At 43.8% G+C, this 22,595-nt stretch overlaps 1 protein-coding gene across 1 annotated transcript in view; it reads right to left on the reverse strand.

Moving 5' to 3' along the window:
- Positions 1-22,595, reverse strand: part of B3GLCT (beta 3-glucosyltransferase) — a 902,740-nt gene that overhangs the window by 87,784 nt on the left and 792,361 nt on the right. Inside the window, exon 14 of the mRNA XM_069205575.1 lies at positions 2,646-2,790. Coding sequence (XP_069061676.1) covers positions 2,646-2,790 — 145 coding nt within the window. The remainder of the gene's footprint in view (positions 1-2,645; positions 2,791-22,595) is intronic.

Consider the following 22,595-nt stretch of genomic DNA (forward strand, 5'->3'; position numbering starts at 1 on the left):
GGTTCCAGCCAGGAATGTGGGTTTAATCAAGCGAGGCGGTTAAATCGTGTGTCTCAAAAAAATTGCAAAATTAGTTCCTTGCTCCTACTTGCTTTTAAGCCTGCTCCATGTTTTGTGTGCATTCTCACAATGGCCCAAGCCGCCTCCCTCACTGCTCAGGGCCAAACGCTTTCTGACTATCATCACTTGAGCAGCACCAGTAGGTCCAGCTGAGATTCGGGAGGAGTTAGCATCCCCTACAGGCCCCTTCGACAGCACGCGGCCTCCATCATTTGTTCTCTCTCCATAGTGCCTCCCCGGCTGTTCCCTAGTGTTCAGATGGTCTGTAATTGCTAGCTCCTGCTACTCACCTCGTCATGATCGTGTGCAGCTTTGATTTTCTGGCCGCTCGCAGGCCTCAGCGATCGTGGGCAGACTTCTCCCAGGCCTTGCCTCCTCTGGGTCAGCCATCTTGGGAGAGGCTTGCAGGTGAAACAGGCAGCAGGAGGCTGTTTACCCCTCGCTGTTCCTAATGTCTCAGGGTGGCCCTCTCGGCTCTGTCCGATTCTTTCTCCACCCGGCCTAGCCTGGCCAGATCAGCGCCAACGATGTGGTCTCCCACACTCTCCACCGGGCCTTGCATCTCGAGGGGCAGCTCACGACAGGGACTTGCAATTCACAGCAGGGCCAGCACCGGAGAGCCCTGGGTGAGGTATCAGGGTTTTAGAGTCACTCCATCGAGTCTCATGGGTGCTGGGAACAAGAGAAATTGTGGATGGTGCGAGCTTCCTGGGCAGTCGACAAGAGCCCTAGAAATACATGTTGGCCATGTTCGCCGATTGGCCATGCCCCCCTTAACTTTCCATCTTCTTCCTTATGATCATTTGGGTTATGCATGCTTGTGTTTTATAACTTACCAATTTTTGAACTTACAGTGAACACTTCTCTATAGTTTACCTTTGAGAGTGCAGTGCAATATTTGGCACATATGAATTGGGTAGCTGATAGAAAATATGGAGGGAACCACGATAAACAACATTTGCCCTTGACTTTGTATATTAATTAAGAAATGCAGGCCAAGCTGATTTTTTAGAGGCCTTTTTTGATTTTTAGTTCCTTCCTACTTGAATGTAGTCTCTGTGAAATGCCAAAGAAAATAATTTAATTTTGAGGATTTTCATCATTTCAGACTCATCCTTAAAGATTTATAGTAGTGAGATTCAGAAATACCCTAATGGAGTCCGGCTCTTCGGGGAAGTCACAAGAGATACAGCCATAGTAAAGACATCTACTTGTTGAATGGTGGCTAAAGACATCTACCATCCCTTGTTGGATTTTGCTATCAGAAGCGGTAGGGAGCTAGGGCCAGAATACATGAATGTAGGAAATTGCACCTTCGACAATCAATCACAATGCCATACTTGAAGCAAAAAACAAGAGATGGTTAGGAATTAAAACAGCCAAAGACAAATGGACAAGGTTGACATACGTTTATTGGAGGGCATGGAAAGGGGGACTAAATAACTAGAAGCTACTAAGGATCGCAAGTGAGATAATTTAAGAATATTTCTGAGGACAGAAAAATGCTCCACCAACCTCTTAAGAACCCTTAAATATCTGGTAGTGCGTAATGCCAGAACGTGAATCTGAAGACTAAAGCAGGGGCTATTTCTGGAATAGAGGAGTTAGAAGCATGTGGTCTGTCCCAAAGACCTATTGCTTTCCCACAACTCCCAGAAGTGGTCTGTGTTGTATAGGTTCTGCTCGACTGCTATTGCTATTGAGTCAGAGCTATCTTCTTCATACTTAACCTTCTTAGTTAAGATGGCTTTGTAAATAAAGAAATGCACAAATACATGCTATGGAGTTTATTTTCATCATGAGAGAGGAAATCCAATACAAATGAGGCATCTGTTGTCTAGATCACTGTATGTTGATATTATGCTTCTTAAAAATATTAATGGGACACTTTAGAAATGCAGCTTTCTAGTTTCTAGTTATAGAGGAAATACATTATTTTAAAAAATAAAGATGACTTTTTCCCTGTATTAATAATTTAACTTCTTCAGGACTTCCCAACCAAACATCTTTCATTCATCTTTTTTTTACATTTGTTATAAACATATTTCTCTCTTCCTAGGCTGTACTTCATTCTGCAAACTGCCTTCCACCCATAAGTAAAAGATACAGAGAGGTGAAAGGGGGCAGTCTGGATCCACAATTACAGGAAAGGAACAAAGTAGAAAATGACTTGTTCTTCCTACTTGAAAATAAAGAGAAATATATTTTGGATTTGCAAGTTTGTTGCGGTAATAGATCTACATCCTGTCCTCATATGATGACATTTCCTATTTCAAAGGCTGAAGTACTTCTGCCAAAACAGAGGAAGGTAAGAAAACAGAAAAAGATGCAAACTAAAAAAGTGTGCATCCCCGTTGACATAAAGAATGCTTGGCAAACATGGCCAAATATACTGCAATGATTCCTTCTACATTTAACATTGGAAGATGCTTTCATTGATAAAAAAAAAAAACATTACTATTGTACAGTTCAACTAATATCCGATTATTGGCAATGTGCTATGGTACTAACATACATTACTGCTTCCAAACAACCATACACTTCTGTTAAACACTTTACACAATCTTATTAACAGAACAGGTTACCTGATGGAAAAGTGGACTGTGTGTTACTGGTATTCCTAGACCGTTAAAGCACATCCCAAGAACCATGTCATCGGGAGCATCATCGCTGTAACACCGGCATTTACTTTCAAGCAATTTTCGAACTGCTTCTTTGCTGAACACCATTCTGCAGTTCAAGGAGGAAAAAAACTCTCAGAAATGTCTTTCATTGTATACACAAAGCTAAACACAGAATACGAGTAAAATGCAAGGGGCTGATATTACCTTCACACGTTATACAGGTTTATATAATTACACTGCTAAAACACCAAGTACTTGATACACTATCTATGACGTCAGAAGAAGTGGAGCCCTTCTTCACAAACAATAAAATGTCAACTAGTAAAGGCTTCAAATCTCTGTACGACTGGACCCCAACTTTTTCATTCTGGTCTCCTGCTTCAGTTTCCGGACTAGCTAAACTAAATGCAAAGAAGAACATTTGTGGGAGTAGCTACAACGGAATGAGATGGCCACCAATCATGGGAGCTCCGAGTCGGGACTGGCTCTTCTGCTTCTTAAAGCAGATGTACAGGCTTTTTTTTTTGTCTGTCTATGGCTGCTGCTGTCTGGGGAGTGAGCGGAGCTCGTTCTTAATTATGGAAAAGTTATATTTCAGTGATTTCTTAGGATGGTCAGCTCTGAGCTTTTTCATCAGCTGCAGCGCCCCTCATATCTATCTCTTAAACAACATAACTCCATTCCCATTTACAGAAATTGTCACAATGGTAATTTCTTATTATGGAATTCGACTCATAGATATTCACTTTCGTTTTCTTCACTACCTTCTATTTTAGTGAAATTGCCACCCCGGTTTTTAGGGTCAAGTGCACAAGCGCTCTACCCTGCTGTAATCTCTCTGTGGGATTTTAACCACGCCCACCACACGCCCATCAGTTTAGTTGGCTCGTGGGTTTGCCTTTTAAAAATCCCTCGATTTCAGTTGTGAAAGGCATGTATAGGTCATGCCTTTTCCGGTGTTTAGCCCTCCTCAAGCCCTCCTCATACGAGGCTCCATGTTTTCTGCATGGCTTCTCAACTACCTTTTCTTTTTATTTCCTATGCAGCGCGATCTCGCTGGGCAGCAGTCGAGCTCTTTGAATGGCATAGACCCTGCTACATAGATAATTGCATAACTGCTGATAGGTTTGACTGCAAGTGAGCTTCTGTTTCCTTATGTGTCCTCCTTCACAATCATGCTCTTGGCGTGGCAGTTTAAATCGGCTCGCTTATGTACAACTGTATTACTTTTCATTTTCAATTTATTTAGCAAAAACAGTCTGGTCAGGACTTTACAACTCTAATAGCTCTAAGTCAAGCAAATGCGAGACCCATTGCATTGCAAATGCCTGTTCTAATTTAGGAACTGATTTAACTTTCTCATAAGTGGTTTTAGTTGTCTCAATTAATCTGGCATCTTGCTTCATGCTCTGGAGGGAAGCTTTCACGGTCAAGTACTTTTGTTGTGCTCTTGAGGTCTGGTTAGAGATTTACTGTTTTGTTCAATAGGTATAGTAGAGATATTTTTATGACTCCGAAAAATTGAACATATTTTAAAGACTTTTATGCATCTGTGTAAACTTTGGTAACTCATATTTCCTAAGCTCAGTTGAAGCTTAACTTGCATGTACATTCCTCATGGATTTATGTAGTGCATCTATGTATTATACTTTGGTAATTTTCTTTTGTTCTGGTTCTTACTTCCACATGACACTCTTGTAGCTTAAGAGTGAGGAAAAGCAACACATACAGCTTTCTAATAAAGTCTTCTTGCCTTCTTACTATATTCTTGATACAGTGATGATTGAGAGTGGTTTCAACATGATGAAAGCCAATGTTGCATCTATACATAATATCTTGCCTTCCCAAAACTGTATCATCAATGAAAGTTTCAAACTGCAGCGCTGCTAAACAATAGACCTAAGCAGGATCCGCCTTCCCCCGATAAATCAACTTCCTCAATTTTGTTGGAGGTTCTCTTGGATTAAATTATGGCTCTTTATCCACATGTTAATGAAACCAATATAAGGCTCCAAACACTAGATGAAACATGCTCATATACAGAAAGAACAGTCTTCAAAGTAGAACAAAGGGTCAGCAATTTACAGGATACAACTAACAAAATAGATCTTCTGCAGAAGGAAGTTGATTCTTTGACAAGTCATGAAGAAGATTTGGAGAACAGGAACAGGCATAATAATCCAAGAGTTTATGTTATCCCTGATCACTCATATTTTAACTCTTTTCTTCCTAAAATATTTGATTTGCAAGAGCTTATTTAACTGAATATCCGGAAAGCTCATAGGCTAGAGCAGAAGAATATGTCACTGTCTTCCTCTGTTAAACCTAGCAGTGTTATTATTTCAATTCACAGATCTGCTTAAAGTCATTGAAGCAGCGAAAGCAAAGAAACAACTCTCATTGCCAGGAGGTGAACTATTCTTTCCAACAGATGTACAGAAAGCTAAGTTTAATTGAAGGAACGACTTTTCAGATCTTAGACTAGGGCTCAGTGCCAAGAACACATGTTTTATTTTAATTTATCCTTGTTACTTATAAAGACAAACCTGTTACTTATTGCAATCCTATATTACTTAAACAAAATTTTTGCTGATTGTACAGGAGAGGTTATGGATATGTTAATTTTTTATGTACAATATTGTCATTCACATATGATTGGTTTCTCTTCTCATTTTAAGTGTTGCGATTCTGCCTTGTCTGCTGCATTGATTTGGTATATTTTCCCTTGTCATCCAACTCATTTTCTGCTTGTATGTGCCAAAGTCCTCATGTGATCTCTCAACTCCCAATGTCTTTGTTCCTATGAAGGTACATTCCATAGTCAACGTGTATTTGGCTTGTACTGAGTATTTTTTGTTTATCTCTTCTGTTTACATACCCTTTCCGTTCTCCTTTTCTCATTTTTCTCTCACCATTCTTGCTCTTGTCAGCTTTTTAACTTTCACAGTAACAGTTTATTTCAGACAAAGTTAGACTAAAGTTTGTATTGATTTTTTATAATTACTATAATTCAGGGTTGTTTCTTGGAATGATAAAGGTTTAAATAATCCTATTAAAAGACAGAGTATTATCCCACCCTGCCAAACTGTAACCTGATTCGGTCCTATTACAAAAAACCCATCTAACAGAGGTACAAGCATATAAGATGCAAAGGTGTTTGGTAGGTGTTGGAAATTTGGTTACTGGTTGGGGAGGGGTGGTGAAACCCTACTCCAGCAGCAACCACAATGTGTCAAGGTGAAACACAAGCAAACCCCAAATTAACCTGGGCTTAACCTTCTGGCAGCTTGGCACAAAAGCAGTCAAGTTTAACTTAGAGGCAATGTGCAAAGTATTTATGTGGCACTTCAAGCAGTAATAGCGTGAAAACATAACACAAGAAAAATCCCACATCAATGCAGAAAAACAGAGCAAATTTTAATAAATTACTGGACACCAAAACAACAAACATCCTATCAGTACAACTGGAGATATGCAATTTTTAAGATGTCAGGTAAGTAAAGCGTCTAAAAGCACAAAGGGACACTTGCGGTAATCTGGTTGTGTGAGACCGAGTGAAACTCACAACTTCAGTCTGACTGCGATAGAGTGCAGGCCATTTGCAGGGAAAAATGTGTCCCGCTGAGAGAGATACTATCAACGTCCCGTGCAAAGAGATCCATTCATGGTAGAAGGGGACACGAGAAGCAGGGAGAACGTTGTGGATGGTCGTTGATGTAGCGCGAAGAGCAGTTGAAGCGTAAGGATTGTTGTCACTGTGCCACAAAGTTCCTTTTGGGTGTTGGGGACAGTCATTCCTGGAGCTTCACGTTGGTGGTCACTGTGAGCTGGCGATGCTGTAGCGCGAAGTACAGACATCGTTGGGTGTCGCTGGCAGGCAGTGGTAAGATCTTGGCACCAATGGGCCCATTCCCTAAGAGTCCCAAAACTTCAGGATTTCTCCTTGTCTTTGGAGAGGAGGTTACTGAGGACCATCAAGGATCCAGGACATGAGGGGTATCCTTTTGGTGTCAGGAACTCACTCTAGCAGAGGCCAGCAGGGCTCAGGAAAGACCAGTTGCAGGTTCAGGCAGCAGATCAGTTGGGCAGTTGCAGGGAGCCTCTGGAGCTTCTTAGGTCCCTGTAGTTCAAAATAGGTCAGTCTGTTGACCCTTGGTGTCACTACAGCCAGGGATGAAGGGTGCAGGTCAAGTCTTCTTTCACAGCAAACAGGGCAACTGACCACAGAGCAGCAGAGTAGCAGGGCAGCAGAGTGGCAATCCTTCTGGCAGCAAACCACTACAGCAGTCCTCTTTCTGTAGCATCCACAAGTCCAGGAGTGTACTGGAAAATGGGGTTTGAGGCTCCAATAGTTATATCTGGTAGTCACTTTGGAGAGAATTCCCTTTAAAGTTTCCTGCCTCTCCTGCCCCTGCTGAAAGCTTGCTGCATGAACAATGTTGTGATGACAAGTCGTTCGCGTGAAGGCAGGGCACAGCCTAATCAGTTGCAAGTGGGGCTGTGCCCCGCTCCGCTCCCCCACCCTGCCAGTTGACGGCCCATTCAGGCACACCTAATCCCTCTATTGTGAGGCTGTCTGGGAGGAAAACTTAAAGTCCAACTGTCAACTACACCCACTCATGTGTCCCAGTAACAGGCTTCAGGTACTAAATAGGGCAGGAAAATGCCAACATTCTAAAAGTGGCATTTACATTTTATTTTTTAATTATAACTTAAAATCCGACTTTACCATTCAAGAGAATTTTTTATTAAACATTTTCAAACACTAAACATGACATTCCTATCTGTTCCCAATTGAAAGTTAGCACTTATTACATGTAACAAGTTAACCCAATGTTATTCTATGGGAGAGGTAGGCCTTGCAGTAGTGAAAAACGAATGTAAGAGTTGTTCACTACCAGGATATGTAAAACCTAAAAGTACATGTCCAACTTTTTAAATACACTGGACCATGCTCTCTGGGCTGTTTAGGGACTAAACTGGGGGTGACAAACTTATTATGTCAGAACTCCATCTTGTGCCCTATGTGCAGTGGGTTTTATTCACCGGGCTTATGTCATCTTTCCCTTGTGGTGCCTCCCTGCCCCGATTACTCCAAGTCATGCTTCCTGTGTGGCACCTTCAATCAATCAATCAATCCCGTAATTTATAAAGCGCGCTACTCACCCGTCAGGGTCTCAAGGCGCTGGGGGGGGAGCTACTGGTTGAATAACCATATCTTGAGGCGTTTCCTGAAAGACAGGAGGTCCTAGGTCTGGTGTAGGTGGAGTGGTAGGGAGTTCCAGGTCTTGGCAGCAAGGTGAGAGAAGGATCTTCCTCCGGCGGTGGTGCAGCAAATGCGGGGGACGGAGGCGAGGGCGAGGCTGGTGGAGCGGAGCGGGCGGACGGGGGTGTGGAATGTGAGTCTGTCATTGAGGTAGGTCGGACCTGTGTTGTGGAGGGCTTTGTGTGCGTGGGTGAGTAGTTTGAAGGTAATCCTCTTCGATATGGGTAGCCAGTGTAGGTCTCTGAGGTGGGCAGAGATGTGGTTGCGGCGTGGGACGTTGGGAATGAGTTGGGCGGAGGCGTTTTGGTTAAGTAGCATTTTCTTTTGTAGTTTGGCCGTGGTTCCTGCATAGAGTGCGTTGCCGAAGTCCAGTCAGCTGCTGACTAGGGCGTGGGTGACTGTCTTTCTGGTTTCAACGGGAATCCACTTGAAGATCTTGCGGAGCATGCGGAGGTTGTTGTAACAGGAAGAAGAGACTGCGTTGACCTGCTGCGTCATGCTGAGTGCTGAGTCCAGGATGATTCCCAGGTTATGTACTTGGGTGGTGGGAGTGGGCGCGGCTCCAAGGGAGGTAGGCCACCAGGAGTCGTTCCAGGCGGAGGGGTTGCTGCCGAGGATGAGGATCTCTGTTTTGTCTGTGTTTAGCTTGAGGCGGCTTGATTCCATCCAGTTGGCGATGGCGTGAAGTCCTTTGTAAGGGTTGTTTCTTGCAGTTGTGGGGTCTTTCGTGAGGGAGATGATCAGCTGAGTGTCGTCTGCGTAGGATACTATGTTGATGTTGTGGGATCGTGCGATGTTGGCGAGAGGAGCCATGTAAACGTTGAAGAGTGTTGGGATGAAGGAGGATCCCTGGGGGACGCTGCAGATGATTTTGGAGGATTCGGATAGGTAGGGCGGAAGGCGGACTCTCTGGGTTCTGCCGGAGAGGAAAGAAGAGATCCAGTCGAGGGCCTTACCGCGGATCCCAGAGTTGTGGAGGCGTGTTCGAAGGGTGTGGTGACAGACAGTGTCGAAGGCTGCGGAGAGGTCCAGAAGGATGAGCGCTGCGGTTTCTCCTTCGTCGAGCATGGTCCTGCTGTCATCTGTGGCAGCAATGAGTGCTGTCTCTGTGCTGTGGTTCTTGTGAAATCCGGATTGGGAGGAATCGAGCGCTTTGCTGTCTTCCAGGAAGCGCGATAGTGGGCTGTTCACGATTTTTTCAATGACCTTCGCTGGGAAGGGGCGGAGGGAGATGGGCCGGTAGTTTTTGGGGTCATCTGGGTCCGCTTTGGGTTTCTTCAACAGTGCATTGACGTCGGCGTGTTTCTATCTATCCGGGTAGGTGGCTGTTTCGAGGGAGCTGTTGATGATGGTGCAGAGGTGGGGGGCAATGATGTCGCTGGCTTTGTTGAAGATCTGGTGTGGGCAGAGGTCCGAGGGGGAGCCGGAGTGGATGGAGGCCATGGTGTTAATGGTGTCTTCATTGTTGAAGTGGGTCCAGGAGCATAGAGGGTTGGTGTTTCTTGATGCGTTGGGTTTGTCGTTGTCGGTGGTTAGCTGGTGGGTCTGGGGTTTGAAGCTGTTGTAGATGTCTTCGATCTTTCGACGGAAGTAAGTGGCGAGGGAGTTGCAGAGCTCCTGCGATGGTAGGGGTTCGTGGGAGCAGGGCCTGGGGTTGGAGAGTTCTTTGATGATGCCGAAGAGCTCTTTGTTGTTGTGGGCGTTGGTGTCTATTCCACTCTCAAGCACCCAATGATTCCCCTCCCAGGGAGCCTGAACCATTTAACGCCCATTCAGGCACACCATTTAACGCCCTGTTCTGCTGCTATGCAAGTTTAGTCTAATTTGCACCTTCATATATCATGTTTTTATACTGGATAGTTATGCTTCGACTGTGAACCACTCAATTGTACCATTATGCACTTGGGGCTCCGTTATACTTGTCTATTGTTACCAATTACCGATTGCACCTGCCACCTGCAAGGCCTCATATCCATTGTATGTAACATGTGATCTTCTCCAGGTTTATTGAAATTATCGGAAAGCTAGGAAGAAACAACCCACAATTTAACCTTTGTTATAAATGTCAAGAACTCAAATTTATAAAATTATTCAATTTATCATTTTAAAAGTTAAAAACATTTTATGAAGTTTAGTATATTCCTGAAGTGGTAACTTGTGGTAATGATATGAACTCTTATTTAAATTTAGTTGAGCATCACAGAAAAAGATAATCTTTATTTTTACTTACTCAGACAGGATTTATCATTTGAAGAAATAACTAAGGTGGTTGGTGTATTAAAAATAAGTAAAGACCCTAGTCCTGACGTTTTTCCACTGAATTTTACTCCCATTTCTACAATGTTCTATTACCAAAGCTTTTGGAACCTTTTACATTTCTCTCAGTTACCAATTCAGCAGTTCCTTTAACAAGACTGCGATTTGTCTAATTTCTAAAGAGGGTAAACACATATCATAAGATATTTGTAGAAATCCTACAGGTGCAAACAGAACGCTTATTATCTAAACTAATTGGCAGTGAACAATCGGGTTTTATCAAATTTAGGGTTTACATGGATAACACAAGGTTCTTTTTAATGTATTAAGCAAGTCTTCTAATTGTAAGATCCCACAGCTGCTATTACTATTGACACTGAGAAAGATTCTGATAGACTGGATTGCAATGTCATCTTCAAACCTCTTCAAAAGCACGGTTTCAGCCCTAAAAATGATTTTGTTGATCTCATTACTTTACAGCTTTCCGAGAGCCTTTGTACTTGTTAACGGTAAAATCTCTAATTATCTTTTCCTAGTAAAGAGGAGTATGGTAAAGCTGCCACTTATCTCCACTTTTATTCATCTTGGCTCTAAAGCCTTTCCTTTCTAATATTAAGAATAACCTAGAAATTTTATGTTTTCAATTTGGGGATAATCAACTGAAATTATCATCTGAAGCTGATGGTATTTTCCTTTTTTTTCTAATCCTGAAAAGTCCACCTTATCTATTTTTAGTTATATTTTAGCTTTGTTTTTTAAATTGGTGTCAGGGTATTGTTTTGATTTACTTCTGACTGAGCCAAGATATACACACTGAAACGAGTCAAAAAGATTCTCTGGAATGCACTTCTGAATCTGAAGAAGACATTTATTATAGCTTTTTGCAAGGTTCGTGAAAGAAGGTTTGAATAGTAAAAAGTGTACTTTCAAAATGTGCAACAACAATATAAGACCATGTATACATGATATGCAATCTATAAACAGCAAATATATACATGCAAGGATACAAACACTTATATTGATATATAGATATATATTCATATGCAATGCAAAGCAAATAATTAATAAAAAATCATCATCATAGGGCCTGTTAGATGCTTCATCTTTCTCATGCCAGCAAGAAGATGACCCAGTTCAACTGCGAGAAAGAGATCCTCACGCTCACAGGACAAATGTCAGTCATTTGACGTCCAATCCTGACCGAAGTCTCGGAATTCATCGCTACTGAGCAGGGCCACCTTTTTATATCTTAAACAACCATGGAAAAGGCCTTCTAAAAGAACCCCTCCTCTCAGATGGAAATATTAAAAAATGCCGGCTAGTTTAGGTAAACCTTGAAAGGAATGTGTCGGGAGCTGGCCACCTTCCCAAGGCACTCCTCCCAAAGTAGAACCGTTCCCCTGCCTATGATAAACACCAGCTTGGTACGGTCTTATCATACTGACTGCTTACCTCCTATATATAATGTTCCAGTCTTAGCTCTTCTTTGAGAAGGAAAACACGCAGAAGTAGAAAAACACATTGCATAACATGTGTGCACGGAAAAATACTTTAACGTGGCGTTGAAGCTAAGCTGAACACAAAACGGAGTCTAGGCTGAATACAAAATGGAGTCTATAATCAGTGACCACTAAAGTGACAATAGGCAGCTAAGCCAGGTGCAAAGTGGTGTGACACGACATCAGTGGTCAACATGCAAATAACACTACAGGTATAAGGCCAATATAGATAAGACTGAAATCCTGTCTTCATACAACTATTGTACTAGGCAAATGCGAATCCTCTGGTTTCTTTTGGAATTCTTCAAAAAAAATAAGTACTTAGGTACATGGTTCACAAATTCAATCAAAGAAACAGTGAATGTAAATATGAAGGATATCTTTTGTAAGTCTGAATCTTTGATCTCTAAATGGAATCCCTTACATTTGTCTTGTGGGACAGGCAGATTGGCGCCTTCCTGTCCTGAGCACTCCATGATTCCCCTCTCAGGAGGCCTGAATTATGGGCCCTCATGTTCTGTTGCTAAGCAAGTTTAGACTGTTTTGTTGATGCAGATTATCATGTGTCTTATTAGGATAAATTACGCTTCCACTGTGACCCACTGAACTGCACCATCATGCACCTAGGATTCCATTATATTTGTTTATTTTTTCCAATTACTTATTGTATCTGCCACCTGCAAGGCCTCATATCTGTTGTATGTAACACATGACTTTCCTCAGGTTCACTGGAATATTCCACGCTTACATGTGGGACACATGCTTTCTGAAACACTCTTTTCTTGCAGCATAAATACCCCCTATGAACCTGCATCAGCACTTAGCCTCATTCCAGTCCTGCGCAAGCATCGTCCGTGTACTCACCTGCTGAGTCAGCCAAAACTTCCAGCGCTCTAGTCTTCCAAGCCTTTCTGATGATCCTGGCTTGTGCGCCGCTTCTAGTGTCTTCCTTTATGAGCTCTGCCTCCTCTTGAGCGTCTTGCACTGAGCCTTCTGTCGTCTTTGGATTCCAGTTAAAGTACTAGACAAGGCTAAGTACTTTCCCCTCAGGTTAGTGTGCACTTATCCATAGGTTAGAAAATTATTCAATGACCGATTCCTATGAAGTCGTGAGCACGTTTTCGAAAATTGGACATTGTTTGAATATTAACCCCCACAAGGCCCAGCGCTCTGGACTCTTTTATTGCAGCACTCTGAACTCTATTGTATCCAAACTGAAAGCCTGCCCCTGTGATTCTTGACAAGTTGCATTTAGTATTTTAGGAGAAACTTCCAGAGCTAGAAGATGTATTCAAGTTTGAATCTGTACCCTGTATGTACCGAAGTGCCAGAAAATCTTCAGTTTATTCTTGAAATGGTTTCTGCTTCCTCCCATGCAATATTTATGATGAAGTGTGTAAGTGTACACATAGTGTAAACAACTGATAGATCATTTGGAGTTAAGAACATAAAGGTAAATATGCCTCTTGTTGTTTCTAGTATTCCACATCTGCATAAGGATAGCGAAGTCCAGCCACTCCTGATCCTACTAGGCAGTGCACAACACTGCAGAGGAGTTCCCTTCAGTGACACAATTTGATCTTTTCTTGTTTATCCCTTCCCCCCTTCCCCTTGAAGGCAATGGTTGAATAAGGGTTGATCATGTCTTTGTTCAGTCCTACTAGTCCCACTCCTACTAGGCAGTGCACAAGACTGCACAGCAGTCCCCTTCAGTGATGCAAGTTAATATTTTCTTGTTTATCCCCTTACTCCTTCCTCTTGGAGGCATGGGGTGAATAAGGGTTGATCATGCCTTTGTTCACTCCCTGTTTCGGGTGGGATTGGAGGTCCAACATCATCTCTACAGCTGGAGTCAGGCAAGTACGTGACAGAATGCCAAGCCTCTCATTTTCCACTGCTCAGACGAATTGGATGATCAATTACGTGTTGACATTTTAGCTCAGGCATTATCTGACGCTCAAAGTGAAGCTCCATCCTTGCAACATGAAAATCTGTTGCTTATGGATGAGTTAGTCCGATATGGCTCCAGTCATTGACCCTAGTTAGCTGGCATAGGGCCCGGGGCAATTCCTAAATACAAGCAGCTTTTTCTACAATCCGTACACTATGGAAAAACAAAAGATTCCATCAGTAGATCCTCTACTGGGTATTTTAACGTTGTGCACGTCACTGTAACCAATCCCACCAAATGCCTCTGGCCCCACCAGAAAGGTTTTTTGAGGATAATAATAAATTTGATACATTTTGGAGTCTGTGCCAGTGCAATTTCAGGTTAAACATGCAGCCTTTCCTTCCGACACAGCTAAGCTAGCCTTTATAATATCCTATATTAGAGGCACAGCTAACTGGGCTATTCCAGTTGTGCTGTATAGCATGGGGGATAGAGGAATCATCATGTTTGGAAAATATGTAATGCTTGTGTGCAGGTGGGGCAAGAGAAAAGCGGCAAGCCTTTTGAAAGAAATTAGACAAGTGGACCCCAAATAAAGTCAAAGCCTTTCTGGGCTTCCTCCAATATATCCACCAGACACTCCATCGTGAGAGTTTGCCAAAGGCGTGCATGTCTTTGCGGCACAGAAGGGGCCTCGGGTTTCTTCCAAGCTGAAGCTAGTGCCATTTTGGCTGCTCCTAAGCACAACCATAGAATAGAACAGTAACCTATTGTTTTTGTATTTAGGGGATCTTGTTCAAAGTCCTAGGAGTACAAATTCTGGCTGCATGGGACTTGGTTTCCTACCATTTCCTTTACTTGGCCAAGATTTCTGTCCAGTTGGGTCGTATTGTTGGGCAATCCCACCAGATATGTTGGAGATCTCCTAGTAGGCCACAACCCCTCCAGCAGTGGTCTGAAATATTCAGAATATCTTCTGAAGTTTTGCAGGATGTAGGTACCAATCATAGAGCACTTTGTAATGTGCCTCACGTAGGCCTACCTACTGATAGGTTACATTTCTGTATATTTTTCCACAGCGCTTGCCATTGCTTATTGGTGACTGGCATTCATAAAGTATGTTCCCAAAAGGTGACTGTGACGGGGTCTTTTATCCCGAGTCGAGGGGATATTGGAAGAAGGTGACAGACGCGGCACTTAAGGGTGTAGTACGTTTATTTTCTTGTTCGTTGGGATTGTAGCACTAGCTTTTCCACCAAACTGTTATATTCCAAGTCCAAAACTAATATAAATCCCTTTTCTTTTCAGGGTTCCTCGGTGTTCCCGGGACGGCCTGGTCCGGTTCGGAGGGAGAGGTCTTGTTCACCCGGCTCTCATGGTCCCAGGATTTCCCAAAACAAAGAAGGAGAAAGGAACAGGTAAGTGGGGAAAACTATTTATATACGGTTAATTGGGGTTAGTAAGGAGTGAAAGGGGGGGGGGGATTCTGTGGAGGTGGAGGAATGCGGGGTTACTTTTCTCTTGTGACTTCCTTTCGTTGTGCCCTTTCTGTGACCCCCTTACAGTTTTATTCACTGGTCTGGGTACGGTCCTGGTGTAATTATTCTTCAGTTAACTGTGGTCCTGTTCAGATTGGCTCCCCTTCCCTACACGACCTCAGCCCTCCCTTCTTAGCCCCCTTAAACCCAGCCAACCACCCAGAACCCCAGTCCCAGCCCCGGTACGCTCGTACCTGACTTGGCCACGCCCCTCCAGGGACGCGGCCGGCTTGTAGGGGATCTCCCGACTTCGTCTCGGCAGGGGCGGGAGGCGCCCAAGGGTTTCCGCTCTCCGTCCGTTGTTCCTCGTCCACGGCGGGGTTTCCCTTCTCTCTTGGCGGTCCGTGGCGTTCGTCTCTCCGGCTCTCCCTGACGTCGGCGTCTCTCTCTGGGTTGCGCGGTGCTTCTCCTCCGTCGGTCGTCCTTCCTGTTTTTGTCTGACGGATGACGTTGGACGTCATCACGTCAGAAATCCCTCGGGTGCCCCCGGGGTATCCCCCGGCGGTCGTTCGCTCCGACAAAGAACCGGCGTCCGGAGGCGCCCGGTTACAGTGACATAGTGGGGTATGGGAGTGTGTGTGGTAGATTGCAAAAGTGAGTAGAGGAAGAAAATGGATCCGCCCTTTTCACAAATTGCTCCATGGGGAGGATCTCTCTAGTGGCAGCTTCTAGCATTGGCGAGGATAGAACCCAGTGTTTCAATTGGGTACAGTGGAACTTCTCAGAGATGGGCAATTGAAAATTACGGCAACAATTCTCAAAAGTCAATATATCCTCACCATGAAACATATTAGAGACAGTAAGACATCCGGCCTCACGCCATCTGTCAAATGGGCCCAGATGCAGTGCTGGTTGAAAGGCCTCATTATAGTGAATAGGTGTGTAGGGACCGCAGCCGCAGGGGTAGGTGCTGTTCTGAATGCTGGTCATCTCACAAATTTACTGTGAACCGGGCAACAGGCCTGCGTGATCCCATGAAGCCCTTTTTCTAATGGAGATGGGCGACTGATAGGAAAGGAAAGCCAGTCCGGTTTACCTCCAGTAAGTGACTGAGGACGTTCTGACTGTGAGCGCTAGATTGTAGGAGCTGGAAATTTGTTTTGCCTTTGTATTCTATTGGTGATATCTAATGTTTAAGTAGGTCCTGAAGAAGCGTCAGGGGATCCTGTTGGACCATAAGAGACGCGAAACATGTCGACAGCATATTGACCACATATTGAGGGATTTTGGATAATCACCGTCTTCCTCTATTCTGATTTTTGTGTGAGTGTCTGAGCATTATCTCTTGTTTCACTCCGTTGTTACTTTTTTAATCTTGACCATTTCCCATCAGCAAATAATAAATTATTTAGTGAGGGTCTTGAGCCAATTTTACTTTTCTCTTTTGTTTCTCCTTCCTCACTCTTGGACCCATACTTGGCTCCGCGGCATCATTGCTAACAAAAAGATCTCCGGCAAAGAGCCCCCCCTCGGGGGGTGCCCGTCAGGTATTGCAGCGCCGGCCTGACGAGGAGCTGTCCGATGATGAAGCATGACACCAAATGTGGTGTGTGAGGACTCTTGCTCCTGACTATCAGGACTCCCTCTTTTTTTCCTCCTGTTAGTTTTTGGAACAGTGTATTATATTATATTATTGTGTAGGGACAGGGGAACATCGTTAATCCATTTCTGCAGGTTGCATTGTCCAAAACATTCAGCATATTAGCCATTGTAGTGCTTAGGTAGGTATTTTTCGGGTGACTACTTTTAGGCTTCCATTGGATGTCCCAAAATGTCCTTCCCACCACTGCTCTATCCATGTAAAGCAAGTGTTTATCAGAGGCCTTACAAGACCATTCTGCTATGACTCTTAATTGAGACGCTTTATAATAGTTTGCAAAGTCAGGTCAAGCCAATCCGCCGGCCTCTCGGGGACGTGTCAATAAGTGGTGTGAGAGGCGGGCCCTACCCCTCTGCCATATGAATTTCATTATCATTGTGCAAATGGTTAAGAAAAAGCCTTTCTCTTATTCAATAGGGAGCCCTTGCAAAAGGTGTAAAATGTGAGGTAGTACATTCATTTTAATAGCATGGATATGTCCCATCCACGTCAAGTAGAGCGGGGTCCAACGCTTAACGTCTGCTTTTAATTGTCGTACTAACAGGTGGTAATCTGCCTTGCAAAGATCTGAAATTTTAGGAGTGATCTTTATGCCAAGATAGGCGATTTCTTTCTTTACCGTCTGGAAAGGAGAGGAGGTTGCAATGTTGTCTATCTCTACTTGTGAGACCGTGGGACTAAGTGAGAAAGACTTACTAAGGTTAATCCGGATCATGTGTATAAAACGGTCTCTAAATCCAAACCGGCGTAATGTGTGAAAGAGAAAATTCCAATTTACTCGATCAAAGGCCTTTTCGGTATCCAGTGCCAGGAGGATCACTGAAATATTATTTTTGCTAGGCTTCTCAATTAAGTGTATCACATGTCTCAAATTGTCATGGGTCTGCCTTCCCTTAATAAATCCAGACTGATCTGGGTGTATCAATTCTGGTATAATATCTTCTACTCTTTTGCCCAGTATTTTGTAATACAATTCGGCATCAATATTAGGCAGAGCAATAGGCTGATAGGAGACACAGAGTTGAGCGTCTTTCCCTGATTTTGGGAGGATTGAAAAGAGGGCTTCTCCCATTGTAGAAGTCACTGCATGAGAGTCAGCAATATAATTATATAGTACCGTCAGGTGGAGGACACCATCCACACTGAAAGTCTTATAAAAATGTGTATTAAATCTGTCTAGACCGGGGGATTTTTGAAGTTTGAGAGCGTTTATTGTGTCCTGTACCTCTTTCCTAGGTATGGGACCATTCAAGGTGTTGTGACAGGCTAGGGGAAGACCTGATGTAGGATTATGTCTTATAGATAGGCTAATGTGCATCCACATCTATAAGATCAGTGATATATAATTGATTGCAGAATTGTTTGAGTGCTTCAGCTTTCTTCTCCTCATTATGGTGAACAGTGCCAGATTACCCTCTGACTTGGCTTATATACGCTTTCTCCTGCTTAACCCTCAGTTGTCTTGACAGCTGTGTACCTACTTTGTAACCTTGTGAAAAGGTAGTTTTCTTTTGACAAAGGAAGGTAAATTCTGCTCTATTGGTGTGTATAGCTCTAAGTTTACCTCTCAATGCCTTAACCTTCCTCTGGAGAGGAAGAGAGGGTCTGGTCTTGTGCTTCTCTTCTGCTTGAAGCATTTCCACCTCTAGTGCTAGGCGTTCTTTGGTCCTTTATGAGTCAGATTAGACATCAGGGATATACATTTACCCAGGATCACTGCTTTAAATGCATCCCAATTTGCAGAGTGGGAGGTATCTTGGGTTTTATTCAACTGGAAATATTTTCCATTTGTTTTGTGAATCTCATCTCAAAAGAATATTTGGGAAATACCACCAGCAAGACTTCGGAGCAGAGGGATGCCAATCTAGCAACACTTCCACAGGAGGGTGATCTGAGAAAGCTATGGGGTGAATATTAGTCTGCATTAGGGAATGTCTTAAGTGTTGGCTAATGAAGACACGGTCTATTCTAGAATAGGTTCAATGTGAGTGGGAGAAAAAAGTGTAATCCCGTGTGGTGGGGTGAAATTCCCTCCAAGCACCTCTCTAATCTAATTGGCTTAGGGTTGATTTTGTTTTTTGTGTGAATGTACCGGCTTGCAAGCCGGTACAATCTAAGGCAACATTCCGTATCAAATTAAAGTCTCCCATCAGAATAATGTCCCCTTCTGCAAATCCCTCCAGTAAGGAGAGGAACGATAAGAGAAAATCTGATTGGCCCAAATTCTGCACATAAATCATCGCAATGGTACATAAGCTGGCATCCAACCACCCCTTGGCCATCATTATCTGCCCATCTTTATCTGATTTGCTACCTGGGACCGGAAATTTCAATGAAGTGTGAAAGTGGAGTGACACTCCATTGTGTTTAGTGGTGGCTGATGATTTGTATAATAAGGAATAGGTTTTGTGTCGAAACCTGTGTTCATCACTTCGTTTCAGGTGAGTTTCCTGAAGAGGTATAATATGAAGGCGCCTATCTAGAATATATTTCCATATCTGGTGATGCTTTGTGGGAGAGTTCAATCCCTTTACATTCCAAGTTAAGGTATTAAGAACCATTCAAGAGCATAATATGGAAAAATTCAAAATGTCTCATTGTCTGGATTCCAACGAGCCTCCTAATCTTCTCCTGTCATTCCCCTATATCTCCCTGCCCAATCCCCCCCTGCCAATTCTCCCCCCTACCCTCCTCCTGCCTGTGAATACTCGACCATCCAACCAACAGTGTAAAACAGAATAAAAGGTAACATTCAACATTTGGGAGTATGGACCCTCCATGGACTATTAAGTCCATTGCAGCAACAGATTAAATGGGTGTATTGGCACATACCAGCCCCTACATCTGCAGATTATGTAACTTTAACAAAAAACAGGAGTAACCAATGTCTTGGTATGGCTAAGGATGCACAGGGGGATTGACAGGGGTCAACTATAAAGTAGGGTACTATATCAAACGGCTACCTTCATAAAATGGCCTGCACAAAGCTGCACAAACCGTCAAGACTTTGACATACAGGGCAGGATAGAACAGAGCATCCATGGTGGACAGCTTCTACATGCCTACATCTCAGGAGTATTTAGCGGTTCTGAGTATTGGGAGGTCTCAAGTACATCTTATCTCTTGCTGCCCTGTCGTCCTTTCTGCTGGAAACGCCACTCTCCCACCAAAGATTTGTTGGTAGCAGCTGCTGTGGGTCCTTCAGTACCGCTGCTTGTCCCCAGAGATGTCGAATGAGTAAGGTCCAGCAGGGAAGCTGCCAAATCGAAGGTCGTGCAATGGTGTTGCTTGTTGTGAAATTCGAAGGCAATATCAAAGGGATAAGTCCAGCATTACTTGACTCGGTCTTTATGGAAAGCCTCTGTTACCGGCTTAAACTGCATACATCGAGCTAAAGTAGAGGGGCGATGCCGTTGTAAAGGGAGCAAGTAACCCCCTGAAAGGAATAGTGTCCCTCATTCACGCCGCTCGGTTCCTTGGTTTTAAAGGAGTGCAGTTTAGTCAATATATCCCTTGGTCTCTTGCCATTCCCAAGGGATTGCGGGCCCACCCTGTGTACCCGCTTCAGTCGGAGCTCATGTTGATCTTCTCCTAGAATATCTGAGAACAAGCTGACAATAAAGGCCTCCAGATCGGGGCCCTCAACCCCCTCCTCCAAGCCTCTCACTCAAATGTTCTCCCTCCTGGACCTGTTTTCAAAGTCTTCACATTTAAGTGGAGACATATACAGTTGTGAATAAATGTGGTTTGAGGCCTGCTCTAGTGGCTGACGTCGACGTTCCATTTCCTGGTGTTTCGTTTCCAGGTCTAATATGCATAGGCCGACTGAGTCAATATTGGTCTGGAGGGAGGTCAATGGTGCGTTAATCGCAGTCGGAAATGAATCAAAGGAGGCAGCTATATTGGATTTGAGTTCCTCCTAAAGTTCGGTCACATAGAGAGGAGAGGAGGTCCTCTTTCGGGAAGGCCATAATTGCTTCTGCTGGGGAGGGGGGTCTCCAATATGAAATATTTAGATACACTGTTACCCTGGGCCTTCTTTGGAGGCATATAGGTTACTATGTCCCCATTATGGGAGAGTTCATCTCCAAGGATTTGCTATATGATTACCGCCCAATAGGACCAATATTTTCATTGACAAACGTGCAGGCAGCTGTAAGAATAAGGGGAAGCACTATCCTCTTACTGTCCCTCATCCGCCTTCTTCTCCAGCAAGAGTCTAGGTATGGGGCTTGTAACGCTTACTGCAGTTGTTGGCTTGTGTTTTATGTGTAGGGTATTCCCTCCGGTAACTCCAGCCCAATACTAGTGCCACCAAAATCCTCTCCATGTTGTGAGGAATTTAGAGTTCACTATACTCAAAGAAGGCTCTGCAGAGTTGCAGTGGGCACCATTTTGGAGTCCGGCACATCGAACATGGGTGCTTGGAACTCCGTTCTGGCCCCATTCGGCATCGCTACTGCTCCCTCTGCAGGCGCTCTGTACCTGCCCCCATTCGGGCCTCCTATGGGTTCCGGTACCAAGGAGATACCTCCCCAAGCCTCCAGATGACGCCTGCCGCAGCCACCTCTTTGCAAGTGCAGGGAACAAGGAGCAGGTAGGATGGAGCTTCTGTCTGTGCCTCAGAAACTACGTTGCATTTTCTCCCCCCTGTGCAGGCTCTCGGTTACCGTTTTCATTCCATCCCAGTGGTGGGTATTAGACTGGCTCAGCCTGAGGTCGTCTCAGTGATAGCAGCGCTTCACGGTGTACTCTGCCGCCATGTTGTTATAGGCCACAGTTACATTGCATCAATTTTCTGGTGACATGGGCAGTATAGAGACAAAATTTAAGTACCTCACTTCTTTTCCACCATCTCTAAGCCACACGATAAGTTGTAAAAACGGGCTGATGACACCAGTTTTGCTGAGTTCTGCAAGGTAGCTGGCGGAGCCACTGTGGATCACATCCACACAGCCATGATGGCTCTGGAAAGATATTTGAATTATTCTTTTTTTTCAATAAATTTGGTTACATTTGGGTTGAACTGCATGAAAGGGCTATATATACTACTCATGCAAAAATAAAAGATGATGGACAGAATGCTGAACAATGTCAAACATTCATCCACAGTCACAGATCTGGGCATAAATCTATCATTTTCTTTGCTTGCCAAGCCATTCCAGTTTGAACTCAGCCATATGTAAATCAGTCTTGACCCTGCTCCCCATGGAAACAGTCCAACCCAAACTGCCAGGCCAGGTCTTCCCTGGACTGGAAAAAAGCATCTTGAGAATGGTTTTGGGGTATCGCCCCTCATCAGCCAGGCTAGCTTGAATACGGTGGCACAGCGAGCATGGGACCACAGCTGGGCATACTCTTCCCACATAGGGTGACAAATGCAAAAAGAAAAGATGATGGACGGAATGCTGAACAACGTCAAGCATTCACCTACAGTCACAGATCTGGGCCTAAATCCATTGACTTTTTTGATTGCCACACCATTCCAGTTTGGACCCAGCCATAGGAAAATCAGTCTTGACCCTGCTCCCAATAAGAACAGTCCAGCTTGCAGGTGATATGACAAACATTAAATCCAAAGGTTATGATTTATTTAGCATCACCAGAACCCACAGTTGCATTCTAAGTCTGTAATTCACAAGAAAACTACAACTAGCTCTTACACTGCATGGTTTAATAGAGCAGGTACTATAAGCACATTCTTACAAACTGGAATGAGTTAATTGGATACAAGAAGTAGAATAACAGGGACTTGTATTGTGTAGCCCAAAAGAACAAGTTACTTACCTTTGGTAATGAATTATCTGGTAGAAACATATTCTATTTGCAGATTCCTTACCTTAGAATGTACCCCAGGGACC

The sequence above is a fragment of the Pleurodeles waltl genome, chromosome 8 (genome assembly GCF_031143425.1).
Source record: "Pleurodeles waltl isolate 20211129_DDA chromosome 8, aPleWal1.hap1.20221129, whole genome shotgun sequence".
In the NCBI taxonomy this organism is placed as follows: domain Eukaryota; kingdom Metazoa; phylum Chordata; class Amphibia; order Caudata; family Salamandridae; genus Pleurodeles; species Pleurodeles waltl.